The 15,434-nt window shown below is 45.5% G+C and overlaps 1 protein-coding gene across 1 annotated transcript in view; it reads left to right on the top strand.

Annotated features, from left to right (window-relative positions):
* Window positions 1-15,434, top strand: part of CAT (catalase) — a 35,986-nt gene that overhangs the window by 13,313 nt on the left and 7,239 nt on the right. The window contains exons 3-9 of the mRNA XM_056136040.1: window positions 1,201-1,311; window positions 2,530-2,660; window positions 3,487-3,591; window positions 4,623-4,748; window positions 5,200-5,391; window positions 8,967-9,119; window positions 12,801-12,939. Of these exons, the coding sequence (XP_055992015.1) occupies window positions 1,201-1,311; window positions 2,530-2,660; window positions 3,487-3,591; window positions 4,623-4,748; window positions 5,200-5,391; window positions 8,967-9,119; window positions 12,801-12,939 (957 nt within the window). The remainder of the gene's footprint in view (window positions 1-1,200; window positions 1,312-2,529; window positions 2,661-3,486; window positions 3,592-4,622; window positions 4,749-5,199; window positions 5,392-8,966; window positions 9,120-12,800; window positions 12,940-15,434) is intronic.

Below are 15,434 nucleotides of genomic sequence, written 5' to 3'. Positions count from 1 at the left end.
GGCACATGGCTTCAAAACACCAGGGCTGAATGTTGCACTTCAGGGGCCAGAGGGGTGGGACAGGAGGGAAGGAGGTTGCCTTGCATGGTGTGGGGCCTGGTTTGATCCCGGGACTGTATAGATCTCCTGAGCTATGCTTAGGGCTCAGTCCTGGACACCGAATGAGGAATTGCCCCTAGCGCACCATCTGTTTTTATTGCAAAAATAACAAACTATAGGGGATGGGAGTGCTGCTTTTTTTTTTTTAATATTTATTTGTCCTTTGTTTTCTTTTTTGTTTCTGGGCCATTTCTGGCAGTGCTCGGGGTTTATCCCTGGCTCTGCACTCAGGGATCACTCCTGGTAGGACGAGGGGTAGGACTAGAGATAATTGCACCCAGCTAGGCTCAAGGCAGGGCTGGGTGGTGTCTTAAACAAAGAAAATAACTTAACTCAGTAGGAAAAAGAAAGCATGATAGAAAGGAAGAAAAGTTTTTCTCTCCTTCTTATTTATTGAGTTTTAATTCAGTCTCCTACTGTATCTCCTCTTCTTCTCTTCTTCCAAAAGAGCCCTTGTAGCTGCCCCAGCTTTGAGGTTTTTTTTTTCTTTTCTTTTTTTTTTTGGAGTGGGGTGGCTTTCTCATCATGAGGTTTACGGTGCTGTTTGCTTGGCGTTCTTTGTTCATTGCATGTTCTACTTTTTCTTCTTTTTTTTTTTTTTTTTTTGGCATTTTGGGTCACACCCAGTGATGCTCAGCAGTTACTCCTGGCTCTGCACTCAGGAATTACTCCTGGTGGTGCTCGGGGGACCATATGGGATGCTGAGAATCAAACCTGGGTCAGCTGTGTGCAAGCCCTAACCACTGTACTATCTCTTGGGCCCCAATGTTCTACTTTTTTTACTTGTTTCTTTTCCTCTTCCTTTGCTCTCAGTTCTCTCTCTGAGTTTCTGAATATGTTTGAAAGCCCTCTGAGGCCGAGGACCTTGAGTCACCCGTGGCTAGCTCCTTCCAGCTTCTTCCAGCTCCTCACTCATGCCCTCATCCTTTCAACCCTAGAAGTTTCTTACTCAGTTGAGCACTTGATGATGGGGGCATTGCCCTCCGCTCCCACAAGCCCACAGCCAACCCCTCATGTTCCTTTGTGACCCCTGTGCCTCTTGAGGACCCGATGGTGTAAGTGAAGGTCTCCTGATGCGGGATTCTGTGACTCTCTTACTAGGGGCCTTCGGCTACTTTGAGGTCACACATGACATCACGAAATACTCCAAGGCCAAGGTGTTCGAGCATGTTGGGAAGAGGACTCCCATCGCCGTCCGGTTCTCCACTGTCGGTGAGTCCCCTATGTGTGTGTGTAGGAGGGCTGGGGACTCTCCTGTGGGGACCAGAAAGAATCTGTTCCTAAGAGCTTTAACATTCGAAGCTTAATTTCAAGACAAACTTATCAAAAAACAAAACAGAAAACAAGCGCTTCTCCAAAAGTCTTTCAAATAAGGAGAAATAGTTTTCTGAGGCCGGTAGGAAGTTACTGATTGAGGTCGTGAGAAATCAGACTGATACTTCCACCCCTTTGGGTCATTCTGTGATATTTGGAAAGAGCTTTTCATTGCATCACGGCTTCACAGGCAAGCATGGTGTGGAAATCACAGTAACGTCAGTGACAGCTGTCCCTCAGCAGAGCCTCCCACCTCCCACGTTACTCATTGTCGGGGAGAGATATTACTGACAGCTAATCACCAATGGTTTGCAGACATTATTGTAATCCATAGATCTACTTTGCTAAGTGGGATTACTGCTGTTTCAGAGATGAATGGATTCAGCGTTAGTGTGTATATGTTTTTAAATACCATGAAGTATAACTGTAGCACTGTCCTCCCGTTGTTCATCGATTTGCTCAAGCAGGCCCAGTAATGTCTCCATTGTGAGACTTTATTGTTACTGTGTTTGGCATATTGAATATGTCACGGGGAGCTTGCCAGGCTTTGCTGTGCGGGCGAGATACTCTTGGTAGCTTGCCGGGTTCTCTGAGAGGGGCGGAGGAATCGAACTCGGGTCGACCAGGTCGGCCGCGTGCAAGGCAAACACCCCACCCGCTGTGCTATTGCTCCAGGCCACCATGAAGTATAAAAATAAGTGAAATTAAGAACCTCTATTCTGACTTACTTTCTTAGTATTAACTTCATCCTTCTGACAGTTCACCTATTCCCATATTCACTACCTTAATCATCATAATTATTCTCCTCCCTTGTTCTCATTTAAATTTTAATTGCCCGTTTGAACAAAGCTGTCTTTTTATGGTAAATGGATAATCTTAGTCAGCTGTTATTACATCCACTGCCTTATTAGCCTCTGTGAATTCTTTTGTTTAATTTGTAGCCTAAATTATCTCATGGGTGGTAGAAATAATAGCGCAGGCACGCAAATCCCTAATTTACTTCTAGGAAATGAATGGATTGGCAAGGAGAGAGCTCTAGGGTTTCTCTGTGACGAGACTTCTTGGATGCAAACTGTTCTAACAAAGGCTTCATTTCCCGCCTTTTGACTCTTCCAGCTGGAGAAGCGGGCTCAGCAGACACCGTTCGGGACCCTCGTGGCTTTGCGGTGAAATTTTACACAGAAGATGGTAACTGGGATCTCGTTGGAAATAACACCCCGATTTTCTTTATTAGGGACGCCATACTGGTAGGTGGTGTGGTGTTCTGGAAACCACAGTGTTTGCTTGTCTCAGATACCCTGTAGAGCGTGGCCTTTGAGGGGAAACACTGAAAAGCAGAGAATCTGGGTTGGCAAGATTGCCTTTCTACTGCATATTGTGTATCTTTCTGTAAGATCAAATGACCACAGTTACTGTTGGTCTTAGATTTGGCATTCCAAGATCTTTTTATTGGCCTTCATGGGAATGGTCTGTTTTTCTTATCATGGGGCAAGAAATGAATAGAGAGAGGGGGGCCTAGAGACAGAGAAGAAGGTGTTATTACTTGTTCCCAGTTGGTAGGAGTTTGTGAGTTTATGTGGGCTTTGTGTGTATGTACATTTTTTTTTATTCAGGTAGATACTAGATCTCTGATTCTATTTGAAATACTCTGAGGGGTACCAGTTATGTCTGTTGAACACATATCCTTTTAAAGTCAGGCAGTTTAACATTCTAGAGTTCAGGGTAGGAGTGATAGTACAGCAGGTAGGGGGCTTGCTTTTGCACATGACCTACTGGGGTTCCATCCCATATGGTCACCCCGAGCACTGCCAGGAGTAATTCCTGACTGCAGAGCCAGGAGTAAGTCCTGAGCATTGCTGGGTGTGGCCCAAGAACAAAACAAAGAAAACAAAATTCCCAGGAAAATACCCAACATTCTAGAGTGTGATTGTTCCAAATTACAATTCCTAAATGTAACAGTAGGTGATGTGTAATATATATGTATGTATGTATGAGTATGTGCATATATGTATATATAAAATGCCATAATTCCTGTACACTTAGTTTCTTTTCTCTCTTTCTTTTTCCATTCAGTTTCCATCTTTTGTCCACAGTCAAAAAAGAAACCCTCAAACACACCTGAAGGACCCAGACATGGTGTGGGACTTCTGGAGCCTGCGACCTGAATCTCTGCATCAGGTGGGGACATTTCTGTTCTCTCTGCCCTGGCCCTCCTGGGCCAGAACTGATAATTCTTCTTCCTGCTATACGCGCCAGTTCTGGTTCTCCTGCTGGAATTGGTTCCTGGATTGTTTCTCAATGGGAGGCTTCCTCAGGTTTCATGATCCTAAAGAGGGTTTTATAATGATGGATTTTGTTGCTGGAGCAATAGTACAATGAGTAGGGCACTTGCCTTGCACATGGCTGACCTGAGTTTAATCCCCGGCATCCCCTATGGTCCCCCGAGCTGTGCCAGGAGTGATCCCTGAGTTCAGAGCCAGAAGTAAGCCCTGGACACTGCTGGGTGTGGCACAAAAACAAAACACGCACATGCAGAGTTTATGATGATGGACTTTGTTGTGCTTCCCCCTCCTTGGAACCCTTCAGTGATGCTATCTTAGTATCTGTGCTCAGCGATATTAAAGGTTAAAGTCTCTGGAGTGCAGAATAGTTCTTTGGGTAAGGGGAAAGTGATATTTTAAAAAATTTAGGAAAAGTAAACAAATTTACTATTAAAATGAAGTGAGTTAGGCTAGTTTTCAGATTTGTTTTAGCTTGCTTTTATTGGATTTTTTGAGCCATGGGATTAAGGATTTGTGTATTATTCTGCTTTAAAATGCTTATGCGAGGGGCTGGAGAGATAGCACAGTGGGTAGGGCATTTACCTTGCACACGGCCGACCCGGGTTCTATTCCCAGCATCCCATATGGTCCCCTGAGCACCGCCAGGAGTAACTCCTGAGTGCAAAGCCAGGAGTAACCCCTGTGCATCGCCAGGTGTGACCCAAAAAATAGAAAAAAAATAAAGGAAAAAAAAATAAAATGCTTATGCGTGTGTATGTGTGTGTATGTGCGCGCACATTAAGTAATAATGACAGCTATTCTTGTGGGTAATCGACAAGATTGTTCTCTGTCGGTAAGGATTTTTCTGGAAATGTAGAATGTCTTAAAATTATAGGATGCTTAACTTTAAAGGGAAACTTTTCAGGTTTTGTTTTTCCTCTTCCTTAGGTGTCTTTCTTATTCAGTGACCGTGGGATTCCAGATGGGCACAGGCACATGAATGGATATGGGTCCCACACTTTCAAGCTGGTTAACGCCAGTGGAGAAGCAGTTTATTGCAAGTTCCACTATAAGGTAGAGTGAAGCAGGAGGCTCCAGGCTGTTACCCGCCTCATCTTCTTACTTCTCTTAAACACTGAGCAGGGATCAAGAGCCCCTCTCCTTTCTCTTTCCTTTCCCAGAGATGGGAACTCCCTATCTAGTTGATGAGTACCCATGACTTTTGTTGGCTGACCCTTCCCACCACCCCCAGTGAATAGCTCTCGGGTGGGACCGTGTGTGATCTCTCTGGTTGTTGGCCAGTGTCTTGAGGCTCAGAGCACTCGGCTCAGTCAGACATTCTCTTTGGGAGCCCGGGAGCTTCACCTTCCCTGTGTGGGAAATGTTCCTTTTGTGCTGGCTCTTAGGTTTTATGTTTCAGGTGCTGGAGGGACTCGTTGAAATGCTTTTCTCCATGCAAGGGGAAGATCTAAGGTATCACTATGAGGGAGACTATTTGACCTCCTTTCTTTCATTCTGTGTTTAGACTGACCAGGGCATCAAAAACCTCTCTGTGGAGGAAGCGGCCAGACTTTCCCAGGATGACCCCGATTATGGCCTCCGGGACCTTTTCAATGCCATCGCCACCGGCAACTACCCTTCATGGACCTTCTACATCCAGGTCATGACGTTCAGTCAGGCAGAAAAGTTTGAATTCAATCCATTTGATTTAACCAAGGTGAGCTGGTTAATAATTGAGTTGTTTTCTTTTAAAGAGTTTCTTGGTCCACCAGGTTCATTGATGATGATGGGAAGGGCATGTCCACAGGATAGAGCCTCTCTTTGTTTCCTAGCTTGGGAGTTGGTACTCACCAGGCTGAACTTACATATTCCTGATGGATAAATTTATCGATCTCCTCCCAGTGACTTGCTACAGTGTTATTTGCAAGGATCAAAGTCTGAAAAGCTGATGTCCATTTCATTTAGGACAAATATTGACTGTTAGGAAAGATTGAACTCACCTTTAGTTCTTAATCATGTTATGTTGTTTTTAAGATAATGAACTTGCTTCCTGTTTATCCCCAAAGCCACGCCTGGTTTTCACTCTCTCCCAGGTCTGTACCACCCTCCCCCCCGCCCCCCCAAAAAAAACAGGTACCTGTAGGGGACAGGGACGTGGCCTCTGCAGAAGTGGGCATAGTCTCTGCAGGAGTGGGCGTGGCCTACTTTGGGGCCACTGGCCGCAGTTATATTACCCATACCCAGCGATCTGGTGTCACATCTCAGTCTCCATACTACCACAACAACATGAAGAAACAGCGCAAATCCCCACCACAAGCAGAGAGTGATGAAAAGAGTCCAGAAGCCTCGACAGGCGTTAATCACAAATGTGAGCTCTTCGATAAAGATTTTGGAGATGAAGTAATGAAGATGTTCAAGAACTCAAAGAAACGGTGGGACAGATATCCAGTAAATTAAAGGAGGACATGAAAGAAACAATGGATCGGACAATCGAGAAAATACAGGAAGAAAAGAGAGCAGAAATAGGAAAGCTATGCACAGAAGTGTCACAAATAAACGATTCGATAGATGAAATAAAGAACTCAGTGTGTGCCCTCAAAAGTAGAATGGCTAGAGCCGAAGACAGAATCAGTGAGCTTGAAGATGAGCTGCAAGAAGCTTATAGGCAACAACAAACAATGGGAAGAGACCTCAAAATAACTCTAGAGCGAATCAGACTTCTACGGGATGATTTCAAGAGGAACAACATTAGAATAACTGGAGTACCAGAAGGTCAGGGAAGAAATCTCAATGAAAAAGCCACAGTTAAAGAAATCTTTGCTGAAAAGTTGCCAGAGCTGGAGAATGCAGGAATCCAGATTCAAGGAGCCTGAAGGGTGCCAACTAAAAGAGACCCTAACAAAAACACTCCAAGACATATCATAGTTAGAATGATGGGTGCCACAGATAGAGACACAGTACTGCAAGCAGCAAGGTCAAAAAAGGAAATAACATACAAAGGAGAACCCCTTAGATTCACAGCAGACCTATCAGAGGAAACCTTCCAAGCCCGAAGGCAATGGTAGGATATAGTAAAAAAACTCACTGAAATGAACACTTCACCAAGAATACTTTATCTGACTAAACTCTCACTCAAACTCAAAGGAACGGTACATTATTTTGTGGATAAACAACACTCAGGAACTTCATAGACTCAAAACCAAACCTAAAAGAAAGGCTAAAAGGGCTACTGTAAGACAGGTCAAACCCCTACAAGCACAGAAGTGTCACAAATAAACGATTTGTGACAAACCCTTACAGAAAGATGACACAAAACCCCATAACAATAATCTCTCTCAACGTCAATGTAGTCTAAATTCACCAATTAAGAGACACAGAGTGGCAAGTGGATTCAGAGACAGAACCCAACATTCTGCTGTCTATAAGAAACACATCTGAACTATCAGAACAAACACAGACTCAAAAGATGGAAAACAATCCTGCAATCAAACAACCCCCTCAAAAATGCAGGGATGGCCTTACTAGTATTGGACAACATAGATTTCAGGTTGAAAAATATTAGAAGGGACAGTGAAGGCCATTTTTTGTTAATCAAGGGATATGTACAGCAGGAAGAAATCACACTCCTAAACGTATACACACCCAATGAGGGACCAGCCAAATACCTACAACAACTGCTAATAGACTTTAAGAAGGACATTGCGAGCAACACAATAGTAGTTGGAAAGTTTAACACTGCCTTTTCACTTCTGGATAGATCAAGAAGATTAAAACTCAGAAAGGAAATAATGGCTCTGAAGGAAGAAATAGAAGAGAGAGAAGGCTAATAGATCTATACAGGACTTTATATCCCCCCAAAAATTAATACACATTCTTTTCCAGTGCACATGGAACATTTTCCAGATTAGACCATGGGCCACGAAGCATACCTCAACAGAATCAGAAAGATAGACATTGTATCAACTATCTTTTCAGACCATGATGCACTGAAGATAGAAGTTAATCATGTACAGACTCAGAAAACCAAATCAGACACCTGGAAATTAAACAAGTCAATGTTGAACAACAAATAGATCAGGAAAGAATCAAGGAAGAAATCAAAAGATACCTGGAAACAAATGAGAATAAAGACACGAGCTACCAGAACCTATGGGATGCAGGTAAAGCTGTGTTAAGGAATAAATTTATAGCTCTGCAAGCTTCTCTCAGGAAGGAAGAAAGGGCCCACATAAACAACTTGACTTCACAGGTCTTAGAAAAGGACCAACAAAAGGAGCCCAAACCAGGCAGAAGGAAAGATACAATAAAACTTAGAGCAGAAATCAACGACATGGAACCCAAAAAACAATCTGAAAGATTAATGAAACCAAGAGTTGGTTCTTCAAGAAAATAAACAAGATAGATAAACCACTAGCAAGACTCACAATGAAAGAGAGAGAGAGAGAGAGAGAGAGAGAGAGAGAGAGAGAGAGAGAGAGAGACAACCCTAATAAACCAAATCTGTTTACAATAGCCAAAATTTGGAAAAAACTTGAGTGACCGAGAACTGGTTAAAGAAACTTTGGTACATCTACACAATGGAATACTATGCAGCTGTTAGAAAAGATGAAGTCATGAAATTTACAAACAAGTGGTTCTACATGGAAAGTATCATGCTACATGAAATGAGCCAGAAAGAGAGGGACAGACATAGAAAGACTGCACTCGTGTGGGGAATATAAAGTAACATAATGGGAGACGAAGACCCAGGAATAGTTGAGATAAGTACCAGAAGGTCTGCTCCATGGCTTGGAAGCCGGTAGCACATGGGAAAAGGCAGCTCAGGTAGAGAAGGGAACACCAAGTAAAAGATGTTTGGAGGATTTACTCGGGATGCGAGATGCATGCTGAAAGTAAACTATAGACTGAACATGATGGCCACTCAATACCTCTATTGCAAACCACAACACCCTAAAGGAAAGAGAGAGCAAAAGGGAATGCCCTGCCACAGAGGTGGGGCGGGGTGGGGGGGAAGGGGTGAGGGGTGAGGGGTGGGAGGGCTACTGGGATCATTGGTAGTGGAGAATGGGCACTGGTGGAGGGATGGATACTCGATCATTGTATAACTGAAACCCAAGCATGAAAGTTTGTAAGTCTACAACTGTACCTCATGGTTTTTCACTAATAAAAATAAATAAATAAATAAGTTAATTTTCATTGATTCCATTATATTTGAAAGCTGGTGTATTTGTGGGTGCTTTAATTTCTATTCTGTTGGTTGCCCGGTAACTGTGAATGTATCATTGCTTTTAGATATGGCCTCATAAGGACTACCCTCTTATCCCAGTTGGTAAACTGGTCTTAAACCGGAATCCAGTTAATTACTTTGCTGAGGTCGAACAGATCGCCTTTGACCCAAGCAACATGCCACCCGGCATTGAGCCCAGCCCTGACAAAATGCTTCAGGTAAGTCTCAGGTATTGAGTTGCTCTAAAGTAGGCGTGTGGAGTGGGAATGGACACACACACACACACACACACACACACACACACACACACACAAAATGGGTAGTTTGGCATGGTCTTTGTAAGAATGAATGAGGGCATCACTTAAACTTTGATTAGTCTTGGGGCTGGAATGATAGTACAGTGGGTAGAGCATTTGCCTTGCACGTGGCCAACCTGGGTTCCATTCCCAGCATCCCATATGGCCCCCTGAGTACCACCAGGAGTAATTCCTGACTGCAGAGCCAGGAGTAACCCCTGAGCATTGCCAGGTGTGACCCAAGAAGCAAAAAAAAAAAAAACCCTCAAAAAAAACCCCAAAAAACACTTTGATTAATCAGGGTCTTCAATTCCTGTAGTCCTGATAAAAACATCCAGACACGGGGATTATAGCACTGACCACATTTCATAAAATCCCTCAAAATGTTAAGATTTTGGCATCTAGTCTCTTAATTTAAAGAGTTAGGAATGCTTCAGGTATTTACAGAATACAGCACTCTGTTCCCTCAGTAACCAATGGGAGGGAATAGAGTTAATTAATTATAACATCTAGGTCAGGAAAACTTGATTCCTTTCCTTCTCTATTACCCTCAAATTTCCCCATCTATAAGAAGCGTCTGGATATGATTTTCATGAACCCAGTTTATGTTGCCTGTGAATCAAGGTGTGGATTAATGTGACCCTTTGTCTCAGATGGTGAGTTTCTGAGGCATTTGGTGTTTTTCATGCCTACTCACTATGTTCTTTTAAAAGTACAGAGAGTTAAAAAAATAAAATGTTCTCTCTGTATGTGGAAATATTCTTTTTGTGGAAATAATTGACTGGATAATTACTGGGTGAATCAATCTGTGTTTTTGAACACTGGCCACGAAACAGAGGTAAAAGATTAACCACAGGGTCCAAGCAGAGGGATTCAAGTGGCTTCTTGTATAGAAGCGTCTGGCTGACGTTCCGGACTCCCAGAGTTGAACTGAGATCCCCTGGCTTTTTAATAATAATAATTTTTTTTTTGCTCTAACATTGGAAATATTGGGCACTTTTGATAGAAAATGAGTGTTTCCCTTTGATTTTATTCAACTTCACTAATATAAAATGAGTTGCTTCCCTCCCTCCTGGGTGAGACCCACAGTCCCAGGTGCTGACAGGGACATGTACAGGAGGGAACCCTAAGGCCAGGCATTGCCCATACCAGGCACCAGGGAAACTCTCTGTCCCTGAGTCAGCGGAGATGAGATGGCACAGGCAGGCGAGCCTGTGGTGGAGCCGACCTTTTTAAATAACAAAGGGGGGAAACTTTGGGGTAAGGGTCCCTTCTAGGAAAAGAAAAGTTGGCTTCTGTTTTGAGAAATAGGATCTGCAGAATCATGCAGCTCGCTCCTGTGGCTGAGAGAGAGAAAACGAAGGAAGGCTATAGTGTGGGTGCAATCAGGAATGAAAGAGGGACGCAGGCTGGTACTAGAGGATCATCAGAAATGTCTGCAGTGATTCCGAGGAGCAGAGGAAGCCAGGACACTGGGATCCTCCCCTGCCTGGGGTTGAAAGGATGTGATTATGCCAAGAACGGGTTAATGGCTGGGGCCGGAGCGATAGCACAGCGGGTAGGGTGTTTGTCATGCATGTGGCTGACCCAGGTTCGATCCCCAGTATCCCTTATGGTCCCCTGTGCACTGCCAGGAGTGATTCCTGAGTGTAGAGCCAGGAGTAACCCCTGTGCATCACCGGGTGACTCAAAAAACAAAACAAACTGAGTTAATGGCACAAAGTTACCATGTTGGAGAGCTCAGAGGGTAGAACTGTGGGATCACTCCTGCTGGGGCTCAGCGAACCCAAGTGGGAGCCGGGGATTGAACCCAGTTGGCTGCATGCAAGGCAAGCGCCCTCCCTACCATGCTGTAAATTCTGAAACCTTGTTCCCCAGAGCAGCCAGCCAGACCATGGCTAGATGGACGGATGGTATGAGGCAAGTCACAGATCAGAGGGTCCCCAAGTACCTGTGGGGACAGTGATAGCTTTTCTTCTCTCCCAGAGAGCATCTGGCTAGGTCCAGGGGGGAGGGTTTTCTTCTGCTCTCTCTGCCCAGTCCTCAGGGGCACAGGGCCCCGTGCCTCCTCGGTCTCACTCTGCCCATTTGCCATCCTTGGCGTGTGGGGCCCTCCCATGAAGGTAGCGTGGGCTTGTCTGATAAACCTTTAGGAGGCACAGAAACAAGGTGGTGGGACAGAGTCCACCAGGAGCTGCAGATGGCTCCCTCGGACCCCGGGGTAAAGGCCGAGCTCAACTGAGGCTGTCTTGAGTCATAGGAGACCATCAGCTTCTAAATTACAGCCGCCCTGAGTCACGACTGCAGGACCAGTCGCCTGAGCATTGCCGTGGATGATTTGAAGCGATTATTGGGAGGTGTGAGAGCCTCAGCCAAGAGCAGGTTGTTGACAGAGAAGCGAGACTGTGGGGAATATGCCTGAATCATTGAACCCTGCATCCAGGGCCCCATAGCCTGTGTCTGGACAGGAGTTTCCCTTTGCCTAGCACTGGGCTGACATCTAGAAAAGTCTCCGAGCTCCAGGTACGCCTGGCCTGGCTCCTCACACGATAAGCGAGGCTCTCTTTCAAGTCATTTCTAGGCTGGGGATTTGGGTAGAAGTTTGCTGCTGTTTGTTTTGAGTCTGAAGCATGGATTCCCCCGACCCCCAACTCCGGAAGGGGAGGGGTAGGAGGACAGGAATGAGTTCATGGTTCCGGTTCATTAGGTTCTAGCAAACTTGTTTTACCCCGAACTGTGCCCGTAAGGACTCACATAGAAGAGGACACTGTACTGTGATGTAAGAAGACAGTAGATGATCTGGGACGGAGGAAAGGTTTTTGGTGTGTGTGTGTGTATGTGTGTTGTGTGTGTGTTTGTGTGTGGTATATGCTACACGTGCTTTCAGTTCAGGGACGGCGGAAAGGGTTTTGGTGTGTGTGTGTGTGTGTGTGTGTGTGTGTGTGTGTGTGTGTGTGTGGTATATATGCTGCACGACAATCAGTGATCTGGGATGGTGGGAAGGTTTTGGTGCGTGTATGTGTGTAGTGTGTATGCCGCAGTATTCAGTTTGGTGTGTGTGTGTGTGTGTGTGTGTGTGCATGCATGTATGTGTGTGTATGCCTGTGCATGCATGCGTGCATGTATGTGTGTGTGTGGTGTATGCTGAACATATTTTCAGTTCTGGGATAGCAGGAAGGTTTTTGGCTTGTGTGTGTGTGTGTGTGTGTGTGTGTGTGTGTGTGTGTGTGGTGTGTATGCTGCACGACAGTGATCTGGGACAGCGGGAAGGTTTTTGGTGGGTGGGTGTGTCTGTGTGTGTGGTGTGTGTGCTGCATGTATTGAGTTCCGTGTGTGTTTGTACGTGTGTGCATGTGTGCGTGTGTTTGTATATGCGTGCGTGCACGCATGCGCGTGTGTCTGTGTGTGTGGTATATGCTGCACGTGCTCAGTTCCGGGTCACCAGTTTCATCTGAGAGGAAACTAAAACTAAAACTGCTCCTAGCTGCGAAGGCCAGGGTTTCATGGTATCTGTGTCCAGCACGCACCCCATGTCCTCCCCTCCGCCCCTCCTCTATTCTCTGTGCACACCTGACATCCTGCACCTCTTCTCTATGACCCTAGGGCCGTCTGTTCGCCTACCCCGACACCCACCGCCACCGCCTGGGCCCCAACTATCTCCAGATCCCCGTGAACTGTCCATTCCGGGCTCGAGTGGCCAACTACCAGCGCGATGGGCCCATGTGCATGTACGACAACCAGGGTAGGTCCGGGATGGTCTGTCCTGTGGGGCCGGCGGGGTGGAGAGGATGGTGGCAGGCCAGGGATTTTGGCCCGGCCCGGGGGGACCCCACGCTCCCAGGGACACCAGCCTGTTCTTGCCCCAATTGCTGTCACACTCCCCCGCTGGGGCAGGTGGGGACAGGGTCTCGCCCACTGGCAGGAGTAGAGGAGCACCCGCTCTAGGCTTAGCTTCTAATGACAGTGGACGCGAAGGTGGACAGTTCGTACTGGCCTCTGTTTGTACCCAGCCTTCTGGGAGCCACCAGCCAAGAGCTGAAGTCTCGTTTCTCTCTGCACTTCCGCCGGGGCCCTAGTGGGGGGTGTGGGGGGCGACTGACTAGAATCTGGAGTGGGGAGAGGGAGGGTAGAGGCAGGGAGATGCTGTGGCCCACAGCACGTCCTCTGTGCTCTTTGCTAAGTGAATAGTGGAAGTCGTAGAAATCAGCCGTTGTTCGGCTCTTTTGGTGCACATTTATGGTCTATGAGAATAGAACATTCATGGTTTTACTTCCTTTGAACTCCTCTTAGTGTACACATAGCATGTTTCTAACCATCACACTTGATTGATACCGTTTTCATTGAATATCGCAAAACTTAAATATCGGATTATTTCCCCCCTCTCCTATGTGAGACACATAATAGTTATTTTGAATATAGACTACTCTTTTCAGAAGTTGGACTGTGAGTTTTATATTTAAGGCAGTAGATGTCTGTGTCCAACCAGGCCGACCCAGGTTTGATTCTTCCACCCCTCTCGGAGAGCCCAGCAAGTTACCTAGAGTATCCCACCCATATGGCAAAGCCTAGCAAGCTCCCCGTGGCGTATTTGATATGCCAAACACAGTAACCATAAGTCTCACAATGGAGACGTTACTGGGCCTGCTCGAGCAAATCATGAACAACGGGAGGACAGTGCAGTAAGGTACAGATGTCTATATTCAGATGAAGTTCCTTCCTTCCTTCCTTCCTTCCTTCCTTCCTTCCTTCCTTCCTTCCTTCCTTCCTTCCTCCCTCCCTCCCTCCCTCCCTCCCTCCCTCCTTTCTTTCTTTCTTTCTTTCTTTCTTTCTTTCTTTCTTTCTTTCTTTCTTTCGTCCCAGCCTGTCTTGCTTTGGGGTGACTCCTAGCTTTGTGCTCTGGAGTTAGATGCCCAGGGCAGTGTTCATAGTCCAGCAGTGCTGGGGTAGAACCTAGACTTCCAATACTCAGCCTGTTGAGCCATTTCTCTGGCACCAAAGTTTATATTTCAATGGTAAAAAAGAGTAAATTTGTCTTAAAGAAAATTTGGAAAATAATCTATGGAGAAAAGAAAGCAGGGAAATCCACTTATAGTCCAGTAACCAAAGGTTTCAGCTTTCTAACACTGTGCTATATACTTTTTTTTTTTTTGCCAGTATTATCTGTGGGTATTTTTGTATGCCTGTACTTAATTTTTTTAATGTATAATTTTTGAGTACTTTTTTGGTTACCATTATCATAGTTTTCCCCATGTTTTTTTTTGTTAGGTTCACATGCTTACCGATGAAATTACATTAGGTGGCCCCACAAAATTTCTCCACCCCATGGTTTACAGTATAATGGGAGTATTATTGTCCAAGTAATTGGTGCCTATCTCTTGCATTTTTATTCAACGTTTCTTGTGTTCATAATACTTGGTCCTTTCATTATTGAGAATGGACCTGTCGGAGTGGTTCCTGTATATTCTGGAACTTAATTAACAAGTGATTGCTTCATGTTTATACCACTGTTGCTAATCATTATAGTAGCATATGTATTTAAAAACTACTTAAGGATGCATTTTGACACACCCTTTGCTTGTTTGGAAAGTAGAGCGTTTGTGCGGTGTTCTTAAAGTTTGATGAAAGAACTTAATTGTTTCCAGGAGTTGAAGACAACTCCCACTTTAAGAAAAGGTTGGAACTTATTCAGAAACAAATTTTGAAATTACTCCAGCAGGTACATTTCAAAGAGCTCGTTTTGGGGGGAGGTGTGACTGGGGTCGGGGCACACCCAGCTGTGCTCACGGCTTATTCCTGGCTCCATGCTCAGGGATCACTCCTGGTGGGGATTGAGGATTGGGTCTTGGGGATGAAACCCAGGACCCAGTGGTCGCATGTGAGGCAAGAGCCCAGCCTGCTGTATTATCACTTCAGCCCCACAGATTTTATTCTTAATTTAGCAGCCCACTGCAGTGGCTGGCTGCTTTGCTTTCTACCTAGATGCTGCTGGCCTGGAATGAACTTAAATGGGCTAACACTGGGCTGTAGACCACTGTGGTGGTCTCCCTCTTTTCCACGCGTTTGACCAATGTGCTCAGTAGCTGCCTCTCGATGATTTCCTCTGGCTAATCCATTCTGGCAGCAGTAGAGCTGGGTAGAATTCCAGTCCCAGGCTGGTTTATTCGAACCCCTGATGGTGTTTCTCGCCACTCGGGCTGAAGTAGAGTGTGCGTATCCCCGAAAAACCCACCAGGGTGC

The sequence above is a fragment of the Sorex fumeus genome, unplaced genomic scaffold (genome assembly GCF_029834395.1).
Source record: "Sorex fumeus unplaced genomic scaffold, SorFum_2.1 ptg000007l, whole genome shotgun sequence".
Classification (NCBI taxonomy): Eukaryota; Metazoa; Chordata; class Mammalia; order Eulipotyphla; family Soricidae; genus Sorex; species Sorex fumeus.
This window is presented reverse-complemented; position numbering and strand designations above follow the sequence as displayed.